The sequence below is a fragment of the Rhipicephalus microplus genome, chromosome 1, assembly GCF_043290135.1.
Source record: "Rhipicephalus microplus isolate Deutch F79 chromosome 1, USDA_Rmic, whole genome shotgun sequence".
Classification (NCBI taxonomy): domain Eukaryota; kingdom Metazoa; phylum Arthropoda; class Arachnida; order Ixodida; family Ixodidae; genus Rhipicephalus; species Rhipicephalus microplus.
Window position 1 is genome coordinate 106,983,939 of NC_134700.1, and position 14,517 is coordinate 106,998,455.

General features: G+C 46.0%; 1 protein-coding gene across 1 annotated transcript in view; it reads left to right on the forward strand.

The window, feature by feature from the left end:
• The first annotated feature begins 533 nt into the window (after positions 1–533).
• Positions 534–14,517, forward strand: part of LOC142796388 (uncharacterized) — an 86,658-nt gene continuing 72,674 nt past the window's right edge. The window contains exon 1 of the mRNA XM_075886885.1: positions 534–951. Coding sequence (XP_075743000.1) covers positions 786–951 — 166 coding nt within the window. The 5' untranslated portion in view covers positions 534–785. The remainder of the gene's footprint in view (positions 952–14,517) is intronic.

Consider the following 14,517-nt stretch of genomic DNA (forward strand, 5'->3'; position numbering starts at 1 on the left):
CTAGGAAGATGCAGGAACTTTAAAAATAAAATGGCAATGGTCTGCTCTGAATTAGATGGCCGCCTTTCTCAAGAGCTTGCTACATTTCCAATGAATATCCAAAAATTTCGGAACGTTACGTGGCTTCTTGTGCCACCACATCACTGCGGTGTAGTAAAAAATTAAACGTTACTGCAACTGAAGATAAAAAATTTTTATGTCACAGTATATCCAAATGCTAATTATTATGAATAAGGTTGGAAAGAAAAAGAATCACCTGAGTCCTTATAACACATCACGAAAGTCAGGCAAGAAGCATGCGTTATTCTTATCGCGAAGTGCTAATCTCCAAAAAATACTTTCAGAGTAAAATGTAGGCGCCCTCTACTAACACACAGGGTACCATATGTATCAACACGCCATCGTTAGCCCATAAGATTACAGTTCTTTTCGAAGAAGTTTTTTCGATCACTTCTCCTGAAAGAGCTCAGGTATCGGCTTTAGGAAATGAAACAGTCAACCTTCTCTTAGCTGCTAGTAATCCTTGCACGAGAGAATTCAGTTTGCACTGTGTTAGAGTGAGCTATGGTGAAGGGACTCCAGTTAAGAATCGACTTCTTTACGAAATGGAAATGGTATAGGAAAATGTTTAGTGACTCCAGAATTTTTTATAGACCACCATGCGAACGGAAGCAGTTACTTCTGAAAAAACATAAGGGCCAACTTCTGGTAAACGAGTCTTAAGAGGCAAGAAGAGTGAAGACGGAATGGGAGTATGGCGCTACGCCTAGGACCCTTTCCTGGCCATGCGTTCAGCTTTCAACAGCACGATCAACGAAATCGGCAGAGGGCTCTACACACCCGGAACAGCAGCAGCTACCATTACGACAATGGAGGGTGCGGCGTGGTGGTCAAGCACGCGACCTACACCTCCTAGGCTGGGAAACGCACTAAGGCCACCAAAGCCAACAGGTAAAAGAACAATTTTCTTCAAACTCTTGCTATGGCGTATCCACGGAGCGCGTGCTGAAAGAGAAGTTTGAAACACGATATCAAATATAAACTATCCAGTCTTAGCAAATGATGCGCCCAGGAATTACTTCTTTTTCTGAACTGTTGCGAGGTTGCTGCATTAGTATTGGCAGTGTGGTGGCCATCACAAATTTTGACAGGAATGAGTGAGCCTACATATCTAGTGCCGCTAATGTTCACCAAGATCTTCAAGTAAAAAGGCATCTTGTTACCAATTGCATAGAGCGTAGACGACTTTCTCGTGAATAATACCAGTAAGCACATGTATGAGCCCAGGTTTTCCTGGTCTCATAAATCGAAGCTGTTATCTTTACATATTTTTATCGACCGCCTGCAAAAGAAAGTTTTCCTCAAGCAGCTCGAGCACACCTGCATTATTATATTCTTCCTGAGCAAGCTAAGCCACCCCAGAGAAGGCGTCTGTGAGTGCTTCTTAAAATCCCCATGCGCATAAGCTAGAATTTAATTGATTACAGCTAGCTTCTACTGCTGTACGTGCGCTATAACTTGTGTTTCTGTCTGTATACGCTACATGTTTATTGCCATGTGAAAGAGTAATTTTGCACGAGACGCGCGTAGCTACAACAAAAAAAATGCCTGACATCTCCTGGAAAGTAACGAAATTTTGCTTCAAATCAAATAAATTGGTATTCAAAGGGGAGGGGGATCCACAGCATATATAATCACCTAGCGATCTTAACTTTGTGCGAAAAAAGTATGCTACGATTTCCCTTCTTTTATTTTTTGAGAGCCGTGAAAGGGTAGTTCTTTAGGCAAGAGGCGGCCGGCCATTCCTGGAATATTACGGGTTGTGACTTACTGTGTTACCACTAGCTTTGCTTAAACAGTTATTTTACGTTATCTGCACTTTATCAATATTCAATTTCGTGGTGTTATTCACTGCGATTCACCACAAAGTTATCCCATACAAAAATACGGTGTTTTTTTTACAAGTAGTCCGAACAGACACCCAGATGCAATGTACACAAAACTTGTAACAGAGTCTAAGAAGCACTCGTTTTTAAACCTCAAGGAAACTGCTCCAAACAGAATGCTTAAACATTGCCTGAATGAAGCAATGAAGCAATAGTCAAAGTTTACTGCACTACGTCACCTTGACTTATATAATCTTTGTTTAGGAAAAGCACAATCGTCATTTATTCATTCTAGCAGCAGTGTTCACATATGAGAAATTATCAGCGCACTTCTCAAGTGTTATACCTTTGCTTTACCAATCACATGCCTTTCAGCCTTTTCCGACACCGTGTTACCTGAAACTGTTTGTCATGCCCTCGGCAGAAGTTAAGGGTTCCGCGTTCATCATGGTCTCTCGCGGTTCATTAACGGTCATGTTTCTTACAATATAGGTGCTGCCTCGCGAGAGGTGCACTGTAAAATTCACACACGATTTCAGTGACTTGCTGTCAGCATACCCTCTGTGGTTTCAAGCGCCCAAAACACTGCAGAATCAATGGGCCCACCGAAGTGTTCGAAACAAGAGAAGGCGGGGGCTGTGGTAACATTAATGAGCGCCCTGTAGCTATCAGCTAAAATTCATCATTCTTTGTGAGGACCGATGATTGGTCATCTTTTCAGCATTACACACCTCGAGGCGTTCCCCAAGGCGGCATCCTAAGCCCCAGATGATTCTACCTTCTATTAATCAGCCTTGTGGAACGTATACTGAGTTCAGTTCAAAAATTCATTTACGCCGATGATACCTTTGTTTTGACGTAAGGTGTAACACGGCCTGTACGTGCGAGGCTCCAAAAAACCGCCACTTCAATATCACCGTACTTTCTGAAACAACGCCTGCAGATTTCCCTGAAAAATTGGCGTTGGTCGAGTGTAAACGAAAGCCCATTAATGACGGCTTATGCCGTATCTGTAAATGAGCAAAACATTTGTTATGCCAAGGCGCACGGATTCTTGGGCGTCATCAATGATGGAGACCTTTGCTGGTTTTAAGAACCATGGGAGGACTTAAAAAGCGTCTGACAGCCATCTCTCATTTTTTCAAGTTCTTCGGAAGGCAATCGTGGGGTATATCGTTGTACGCTATGTTGCAAATAAACCGGTTTCCATTTCTACTATTCTAGGGTACGTGCTGTAAAGTGTACGAGTACTAAAGTGTACGAGTAAAGTGTACGAGCTACCACGACAGCCATCTCCCCAGCCACTTTATTGGGTATCTATGTCAATTTAAACGTGGGAGTGTCAGTCAGCGCCACTAGTAGCCATGGCGGCGAGAGTGGCACACTCTTTATGAGCCTGTTTGGCGTCACGTAGCACGTGAACCTATTACTAACTGGCAGCTGACCAATAAATAGTCCCTCGTATACATCCTATAGGCACAAAGTCTGCCAGTACGAGACCCTCGTTAATGAGTAAGAGAAACAAGTGTATACTTAAGGGCTCGTTTTTCGTGTACACAATATTAACGAGATCTAACAGACAATAATGCCAAGTAAAGTAAAGGGGAAGTTATTAGGCCAGTTGTAATGTAAATGAGAAGAAAGAAAAGTGGGTGAAAAGATAACTTGCCGTGGGCAGGATCTGAACCTGCGACCTTCGAATAACGGGTTCGATGCTCTACCACTGAGCTACCACGACAGCCATCTCCCCAGCTACTTTATTGGGTATCTATGTCAATTTAAATGTGGGAGTGTCAGTCAGCGCCACTAATAGCCATGGCGGTGAATGTGGCACACTTTTTATGAACCTTCCTTGGCATTATTGTCTGTTAAATCTCATTAATATTGTGTAAACACGGAAAACGAGCCCTTAAGTATACACTTGTTTCCCTTATTCATTAACGAGGGTCTCGTACTGGCAGACTTTGTGCCTATAGGATGTATACGAGGGACTATTGGTCAGCTGCCAGTTAGTAATAGGTTCACGTGCTACGTGACGCCAAACAGGCTCATAAAGAGTGTGCCACACTCGCCGCCATGGCTACTAGTGGCGCTGACTGACATTCCGACGTTTAAATTGACATAGATACCGAATAAAGTAGCTGGGGAGATGGCTGTCGTGGTAGCTCAGTGGTAGAGCATCGAACGCGTTATTCGAAGCTCGCAGGTTTGGATCCTTCCCACGGCAAGTTATCTATCCACCCACTTTTCTTTCTTCTCATTTACACTACAACTGCCCTAGTAACTTCCCCTTCACCTTCCTTGGCATTATTGTCTGTTAGATCTCATTAATATTGTGTAAACACGAAAAACGAGCCCTCAAGTATACACTTGTTTCCCTTTATATATATATATATATATATATATATATATATATATATATATATATATATATATATATATATATATATATATATATATATATTCATATATATATATATATATATATATCTACATATATATATATATATATATATATATATATATATATATATGTGTGTGTGTGTGTGTGTGTGTTATCATCAGAAAGTGTTGTGAGGGAGATGACATTTTGCAGGATTCCGGAACTTGTATATGATGAAATGATGCGAGATGATGGTGGTATTTGGAGTGTTCACTAGACGACGGGAGGACGGACGGGCGTAAAGACATACTAGCAGACGCACATGTGGACAGACGGACGGATGGGCTGTGTACAGACAGACAGACGACAAACGACAGAAAGTGAGGCAGACAAGCTAACAGACGTACGCATGAAAAGACAGACAGAAGAACGAACGGACGTATGGACAGGCGGACGCAAGCACGGATGGGCAGATGGACGGAAGCACGGGCAAGTGGATAGACGGACGGACTGATGGAATGACGCTTGGACGGATGGAATTACACGGATGATAAAATTGATGGACGGACACATGCAAGCACGAATGGACAGATGGACGGACGGCAGCACGGACGGACAGATGGACGGAAGCATGGATGCTCCGACGGACGCTGCACCCCGCTCAGCATCATTCACTCTGTGGATATGCTGTGATTTTTTAGGACTGTGAAAACAGGGAAACATTGCAATGCGCACTTTTTTCCGTGTTCCGCATCATATATATAAAAAAAGCAGGATGTAAACGGACAGCTGATACTGTTTAACTATTTGTACATTCACTAGTGTTCAAGTACTTTGCTGTGAACTGTAAAGAATGCTGTTTTTAATTGTGATTGTACTCTTTATCGGGATCATATTTGATATGTCGCTTCTGTTATTCATCAAGAAAGCCTTTTGCAAAAAATGATTTTATTTCAGCACACACTACGAATATTAGACACGAATATTTGGCATTCATTCTTGAATTTTTCACGTACCTTAATTTTGTAACGTGCTGCACTTTGTGAGCAGCAGTCCATACCTGCACCTGATTTTTTATATATTTTGGTTGTTTGATGGGGTGCCTGGCGAAAATACGTAGACACCGTTGTCGCACCCTGCAAAGGTCCCCTTAAGGGCCATTGCGAAAAATACAAAAGAAAGTAAGCTTCAGTTATGATGGTAGTTCTTTTTAAAGATAAACGAGAACGTTGGAAGCTACCTTTCTTGAGCTTTCTGTTGGCGAGGTCTTTAAGCGTTGTACTTAGAAAATGAGTAATATTTACCAGGAAAGAATACACAGGTCGCTAAGTAGTGGGTATGGTGCTCCCAGGGTATGCTATACAAGAAATGCACACTGGAGCATGCACGAATGGAGGTCACTAGGAATTTGGGAAATGTGCATACAGGGCAGCCCCGGAGACCACGTCAAAGGAACTTATACGAGGGGTGTCCAAGGAAGAGAACTCAGAAGACATCCTTAGCAACTTGGTCACTCCACGTAACCCAGGAGTCTTTCATGCGAAAAGAATGGGAAACACGCACAATATTATTGTGCTGTTTGAGGGGTTTCGCGTTCCGAGATATGTGAGGTACGGAGCAATGCTCGTTAAGTGCACGCTCTACAGAAAACACTTAGATGTCTGCTATGGTTGTGGGAGACTTGGTAATAGAGCAGATGTGTGTCCCTACCCCAACGACAAGGTGTGCAGGGGATTTGGAAGTGGTAATCCAGCGCAAGATCACCGTTGTGAAGTGAAACGCAAGTTATGTGGCAAAGATCACCCCACTGGAGACAAGAGATGTAAGGCAAGATACAAGATACCGTACCTGGTTTGCAGGCGTCGCTGGGAACGAACGAGGCGAGACGAGGAGGAAGCACGGGCAGCGTGCACTGATGCCTGCTACCAGTACAAGGAAGTCGGCGTATGCCATGACGAGGACCACAACACAACAACCAGCCAGCAGTCGGACAAGGACACTAACAGGCAAAACAGTGCGAACAGCCTCGCACGAGACCACTGCGCATCCTTCTCAAAGCTTACTGGGGGAGATTGTTTAAGACAGTAAAGGTCTCGCTCCAAACCGAGATCAAGATCAAGGCCAAGGTCCCACTTAAGAGCCACTCGAGGGAGCGGCAGCACGCAGGTGAGCTTTGCAAGTGTGGTGTCCAGCACTGCCTCTCCAAGTAATGTCATAGGGTCCACCTTAGAAAAGGAAATGATGTAGATTAAAAAAATGTGAAAACAGATCACTAGAGAGAACCTAACGCTTAAAAAAGAGATTAAGCAACTGAAAGAAAAAAATGCGAAGCTTCAGGATGTGCGCAACGCGGGTGCGACTCCTAACACTCCCTCTGTCAGCAAAATACCAACGCTTAATTGAGCCCCAACATCTGTTCCCTCGCAAACGAGCGGGGAGTCAACGCCATTCAAAAGGAGGGCGCAGGAAGAGGCAGAAAAAGCCGGTAATTTTTCGATTAGCGAAGTTAAGGGATTTTCCAAAGAAATGTTTGATGAAATACAAAACCAAATTACTTGCATGTACGTTGAAATAAAGCAAATATTTGATGGACTCGAGCACACGGTATTAGCGATAGAGAGCACGCCGAAGGACATTAGATCGTCTGGTGCGGGGCCGGCTAAATTAAAACCATATAGCAGAACACCAGCAATAGAAACCAGCAAGGTTACCGGAGAGGATCCCGTCAATAAACATGGCGCCACGTAACAAGTACATTATTTGGCAGTGGAATCGCCGCGGGAGCGTAGGAAACGAGGGGACCTGCAGCAATTCGTGATAAACAGGGAGGAACCAGATGTCATCGCCCTGCAGGAGACCGGGGGGCGGCAAAGTTTTCGGGGTACAAGTTGCATAGCACTTCTAGTGAGAAGACGACTGTCACAAGTCTGGTGCATAGAAACCTCACGGCTGTAGAGCATGATACCGGAGTGCACAGCATAGACCACGTCCTTATAGAAATAATACCCTCCCGTAAGAAAGAGGAAAGCCTCTTCGTGCTTAACATTTATAGCCCAACCCGACAGAAGCTCAAGCTTGGTCCACTTTTCCGCAAAGACTTGAGCGTAGCAGAAAGACAGACTCTCGTCATAGTCGGTGAATTTAACACACCGCACGCGGCTTGGCGATAAGCTGTCGAGAATATAAACGAACGCAACTTACGGGCAGACGCTCAACACGGGGGCCTTACGCTGATAACAAATCCTGAGGAGCCCACAAGAATAGGCAATATTCTTGTGGAATAGGCGTTAGTAATGACACAACACCGGACCTAACTTTTACGAAAAACGTAGCAGACTCGCATTGGGTAAACACGCAGCCGAATTTCGGCAGCGATCATTATATTGTAGTTACAACAGTGTATGCCGGCACTCAAAAAAAAAAGCAAGGCAGACAACTGGCACTTGCAGAAAGGGACTATTTCCACAAGATTTGAGAGGAGGATTCAGATGATACCATAGTAGATATATAAAAATGGTTAGAAAAGCTCCAACACAGTGTCAAGAAAGCCACTAAAATTGTTCCCGAAGAAGCGGGAATGGCGGAGATGGACAGCAAACTGTTGCATCTCTGGGAGGAAAGGACCAGCTTCGAAAGCACTGGAAAAGACAAAAATACAATCGTAATTTAAGAAAGAAAGTAGCTGCATTAGACAAGGAGATAGAGCTCCATGCGAATCTGCTGACCCAACAACAGTGGAAAGCCACGTGTAACCTGATGGATAGAGAAATGAAGATGTCAAACCTTGGAACATTCTCCGAAATCTCGCAGACCCGGAAAGTACAAAGACTGCAGAGAGGCATTAGCTGCAACACGTAATACATAACAATGCAAGAACAGACGAGAAGCTCTTTCACGAGCTACGAAAAAGTACTTCGCAGACGCAACAAAAGAACCACTTTTGCGGTTACAAGGGGCAGGACAACCTTATACTTGATGCTGATATAACGGAGGCTGAGGTAAGATTTGAACTTGCTCGACTAAACCCGAGGTCTGCTCCGGAACCTGATAAAATAACTAATAACACGCTGTAGCGCGTCGTGGCGACCACAGTCTGCGGGTAGCGGGGCCGGTCGCCGTCGCTCCGTCGAGCCAAGGACCAGAGGAGAGCTTTGAGCAAACTCAACGGATTTATTTACATCTTTACAGTGAGTTGTCGAGATGAAGACAGAAGAGAGTTGGGCGAGGCGCTGCACGCCCTTTTTCCCTCAACCTAGGAACCTAGGTACCTAGGTTGGGGATCACTACACAAAACAATGCGGACCAATGGTGATGTGGACGTTCCTCTCAGTGAAGTACCGCCCTCGGAAATGTACACGCCCGTCATGTATGTTCATAGAGGCACAACACTGGTTTGCACATACACACACACCCTTGCCACTAGTCGCAGCACTGCCGTAGAACAAAGAGGGGGAGAGCGGAAGACGCACGGGCGCCTCGACCCTTTTGGTGCCGGCCTCGCGCTGCGTTCCCACAGGAAGATTTTAGCACGCCCTTTCGAGAGGTGGCAGGTTCGAGGAATCCTCTGGGGAGAGCCCTTTGACCAGCGCCGTCGTCGTCTGCTGGTTAACGCGCCAACGTGATGCGTGGCCCAGGCGGGAGATAGAGTGGTGGCTCCATAACCCTCTTTTGCAACATTCCACACAGTTGGCGCCACTGTCAATCAGTGGGCGCCGTCTCGTGTAGTCAGCCCCTGTTGCTTGCTCAGTCCAGCCGTGGCCAGACTATCCTTTTGGCACTGGTCCGGCGGGGCGAATGACCCGCTGGGTCAAAGCATAGCTTCATCGCTACAACGCCCAGTAACTTGGACGACGAATTCATTAAGGCGCTCACTGAGTACACGAATAAGTGTTGGGAGAGTGGGACCATTCCACGTCATTGGAAGACTGCTCAGGTCATTATGATTCTGAAGCCGGGAAAAAAAGCACAGTTGGATAACCTTAGAGAAATTTCACTGACTTCATGTATAGGCAAACTCATGGAGCACGTCATCCTTACGCGTCTCACTACCTACCTGGAGAAGAACGGATACCATCATCGGTTTCAGACGTAAACTATCAACACAGGACATCATGTTACAGATTAGGCATCAAATACTCGACGTGGGGACCAGATCTTTAGACTCTAAGGCTAACCTTGTCATTGATCTCACTTAGGCCCCCGATACCATCCCACAGAGAGCCATATTAGAGAATCATCAGGGACTGGGGATAGAACAGCGCACCTACGCATATGTGAGAGACTTCGTATCCGACCGCACTGCAAGAAATGCGGTCGGAGAGGCAAGGTCTGAAGAGATTTAAGTGGGGAGTAAAGGGACGCCACAGGGTTCGGTGCTGTATCCCCTGTTATTTATAGTGGCGATGATTGGCCTACGCGCAAAACTTGACCAAATTGAGGGCCTCAGACATAGTATATACGGAGACAACATCACCCTCTGGGTGACTGGTGGGAGTGACGGTGACATTGAAAACATATTACAAGAAGCTTTTGACACTGTAGAGAGATATGTAGTAGTTAAGGGGATAAAACGTTTTCCCGAAAAGTCGAAATTGCTCATTTATAGGCCCACATGTAGGGGACGCAAAAGCATACAGGAAAGGCCAGACATCACGATTTTTGCAGGGGGAAGTAAAATACCCACAGTAGCGAACCTACGAATTCTCGGCCTCCGTATATCTGAGAATGTGCACAATGGAGAAACTATTAGGCTCCATCCACCAACAAACAGCGTCCACCAAACAAGCAGCCTGATCAAACGAATAGCCCACAAAAACTATGGTATGAAGGAACACAACTTAGTTCGTTTTGTCCAGGCTTTTGTAGTCAGCCACATCGTGTACGTTGCCCCATATCTTAAACTAAACGCAGCCGAACAGAGCAAAATAGATTGCATCATTAGAAAAGCACATAAACTAGCAATAGGTCTACCGTTAAATGCGTCGAATGACAATTTCTTGGCTCTAGGGCTACATAACACGCTCGCAGAGCTAATAGAAGCGCGCAGGATAGCAGAGTATGATCGGTTAACCCAGAGCCCTACGGGAAGGCATATTTTGGACACAATTGGCGTCACGTACAACGTGCAACATGGGGTGAAAAAGGGCATCACGCGGGAGGCAAGGGGGCATATCGTGGTGCCTTCATTACCTAGAAGTATGCATTCTGAGCATCACTGCGCTAGAAAAATAGAAAGGCCGAAAAGCCTACATAAAAGATTGGCAACGCCCGGGACGTGGTCTATGTAGATGCAGCAGAATACGAGAATGGTCGAATCATGGTAATCGTAGCTACAAATCTTCAAACAGATTCTAACGTCAGTGGCAGTGTACGTACAGATAAGAAAGAAGTGGCGGAGGAGGTGGCTATAGCACTAGCACTAGCCTCCAGAAAGGCCGAAGTTTTGATCAGCGATTCCAAAACCGCTGTTAAAAATTATGCCAAGGGAAGGATTTCACTGGAAACGCTAAAAATTCTTGCAAACTTTTGCGACGAGCGGGTAGTTCATATTGTATGGGCACCTGCTCACTCCTCCTTCCGCGGAAACGAAATCGCGCAAGACCTGGCTCGAGAGCTGGCCCGCCGAACAGGCGCAGCGCGAAGTCCGGGGGCGGAGAGGGACCGCATGATTAGTTATGAAGAGATTACAAAACACTACAGGCTAGGAAGGGTCCGCTTACCCCCGGCACATACCTCGCTCAATAAGCAGCAGGTGACGGCATGGCACCTCTTACAAACTAACACGTTCCCGAACCCGGTAACTTTTTACTACATCTACCCAGAGATATACTCAGATTTGTGAAAGTTCTGAAACCAAAGGGCGGATCTCAATCACATAGTGTGGGCTTGCCACTCAGTGACAGGGCAATATAAAAATACAGCAATTTAGAGCAGTGGCACACCGCACTGCTAAGCGCAGACCCAGAAGTGCAACTCGACGTACTTAGGCAAGCCGAGGATGCCGTCAGAGCTCAATGACTCATGGCTGCCACCTAGGGGAAGCAGACAAGTCTTCGACATCTTGCCGTTTTTTTTCTTTATAAAATTATTTCCTCCTCCTCCACTATCCTTTAATGCTCCGCTGCCAGGCTGGGAAAGCTGATCACTATTTTGAAGCATTCGCATCATGCGTCCTGGCTATTGCGAAAAAAACAAAAGAAAGTAAGCTTCAATTAATATGGCAGGTCTTTTTGAAGATAAAAGACAACGTTGGAAGCTATTTTTTTTGAGCTTTCTGTCGGCGAGGTATTTAAGCGTTGTACTTGGATATGAGTAATATTTACCTATAAAGAATACACAGGCCGCTAAGTAATGGTTACGGTGCTCCCAGGGGATGCCATACAAGAAATGCGCACTGGAGCATGCACGAATGGAGCATATTGCATCTCACAACGCTGCAAGAAGTAAGAGCTCCTCGGGAAAGGTCAGTCTGAGGTTGACCGCGGTAGAGTGCTCGTGGGAGAGTGCTCGCATAAGAATTCATAAAGTAAGGAAACGGAAAGCAGAAGACGGGGGAATGAACCAAGAAGCTGTCTGACACACTGGCGGAAAATTAAGAGACACCAAAAAGGCATGCCCATGAAAGGTAGCGAAACACGGACTTAGAAAAAAAAGAAGGACAGAGAGAGAATAAGCATGAAAGCAAGGGAGGGAAGTAAACCAAGGCTGAGTCTTGCACTGGAAGAGGGTAAGGGGAATAAAAGTTAAAGGAGAGACAGGAGAGAAATGTCACTCATGCCATCGACAAAACGGCAGTTATGTTCTTAACATCACAGACGGTGAGTCATGTCCGTGTCTTAATCAATTGAGCACATTCGTTGCATTAACTTGTATGCGTGGTTACATGCACCCAGAACCTCAGCGATGGTGAAGCCATGATGGTGCCACTTGCGTTCTCAAGCAGCAGACTTCTGAAGGCTTGTGAGAACTGGAGTCATGGTGTCAAGCAGTTGCAACACGCTTTGAGCTGTCGGTGTCTGCATCTTGCTCAGCAGCACGCGCATAGCTCTGACCAGGGTGCTGACCATGCCGATAAGTTGTCCTTCGTCCGTGAAGTTATGAGGCACCGATTGAATGTCCCTCACTTTCGAAGTCTGATTCCTCTCATCAGGCGCATGTGTCTTTGGGAGTTCGGGCGAAGCGTCACCTGCATTGCTGGTAGAGGCATCGTTTTCCTTTAAAACGGCTGAGTTCTGACTGGGTAATAAAGATGAAGCGTCAGCTCCACTGCTAGCAGAAGCGCCTTTGTTCTTGGAATCGACAGCGCTTGGCCAAAGTGGGGGAGGTGGAGATGATCTTTGGCGTGCTTCGCGAGGCGACGAGGTTTTGGTGGCTTTGGTACAGCGCCGGCGACGGGACCGTCGTTGCGTAATGGATGCAGCTGCTTCCCGGTATGAGATGTCATCTCTGGCCCTTTTCTTCAGTATTGTTAGCTCCTTTCGAATAAAAGGACAGTCCTTCGAAGAGGCATCATGTAGCCCGTTGCAGTTTCAGCACTTCAGAGTCGTGGTCTGGCACGTGTCCTTGTTGTGGTGACCTGTGCATCGGGAACAGATAGTAGAGTTTGTGTACATACCACTTACGTGATCTAACTTCATGAACTTCCAGCACTGACGTGGCCCACTTTCACGTGTGATGGAAATGATTCGCCCTTAAATGTAATTCTTCCGCCTCGTGATGTCTCGATACGACATATACTTGTAATAATGGCATCTTCTGAAGCCGGCCGAATCAAGACTGGTTGGTCCGAGTTGGTAATGACTTTGGCAACATCATATATCACACCAGTGCTCACTTATTTGCCCAGCGATATATGAGAGCGGACTTTCATCCCATTAAGTTCTGTTACTTCACAAATTCTGTCCCATGGCGTCTCATGTTGTCTCATGCAAGAACTGGCATAAAAAGGATGGTTAATACCTCGGTATTCCGCGAAGATAGCATGGTGGGCTCACTCTAATTGGGTGACGTGCACAGAATTCGTCTCTTTTTCTTGTGGTTTCTCACAAGCTCGAAATTGTCGACCCCTGAATCATCACTGCTGCCGTTGTAGGGTTGGTGTCATCACTGTCAGTGCCACTCTCGGAGCTGTATCGCTTCCTGGAAGCAACACTCACTGTCATTCCGGTGTCCGGTAGTCTTTTTTAGGGCTCTACCTCCATCGCACACCTGCAGGAGACTGCGGAACAGGCGAAATGAAAAGTGTTCACAAAACACCATAGAACTCAAACACTCTGCGTTCTGCCACACCGGCACTTTGTCGTTCAAAGAAAAAAAGGAAATAAGCGGAAGGAAAGGAGTGTTAGGAGTGTTTTAGGGGACGCGGTTGAGGTGGCAGTCATCAATGACTGTATTGTAAAGCCTCGAAGCAGCGTTTTCGCGGTGTTCAACGGGAAACGTAAGCCCATGACAGCAAAATTTCATAATGCAAAGAGGAGCTGTCCAATATAAACATGGGGATCAAGCATGCCCGAGGCTTGACATTCAGGGTGCACCGTTCCGCGAAAGCTGAGAATAAGCTCAAGCGAAAATGCAGCATTGCATCGCTCCCTCCCAGGAGCAATATGCGAGAAGAGACATAAAAAGTTAGGGGGAATAATCAATAGAAAAAAAGGAGTAATAAATACACGACCTGTCACAAACACAGAACCTCGCCGCAGTGAGGAGCCACTAATCACACCAACCAGGCCACTGCGGCGTGTTCAATCTGTCAACCTCACATTGGCCATGCATGACAGGCACTGACTGGAAACACAATGCTCGGAATTCGGACCTAGATGGCGTCGACACCGGCCTTCCTGACATCTGTCTGACGCAAGCAAAAACGCCGCGGTCGATGCATGACCGCCGGACATAAGGCTGTGCACGTATGACGAAATACGAATGTATGCGCAGACATATGCTTTTTCGTAGTCTGCTGTAGGCTCGTGTGATATTTCTCGGCTCGCTTTCTGTGACACATTCGGAGCTGATGACGCTTATTTACGCGGGCAAATGCGCTTTTGATAAAAGTAGAAAGCGCCATAGAAAGGTGAAGCTACAATACGTATAAAGGATCTTCGTGTCCAGGGATGGTTCGTGGGAATGACGACCTTTAAATCTTGATGCACATTGATAAATTGGGTTCCGCGCCGCGTCAAGGAGCTTCAATTGTAACGTAACAATTGCGTCAGTGTCATCAGACCTGCAGGGCTTGAAACAAATTAAGTA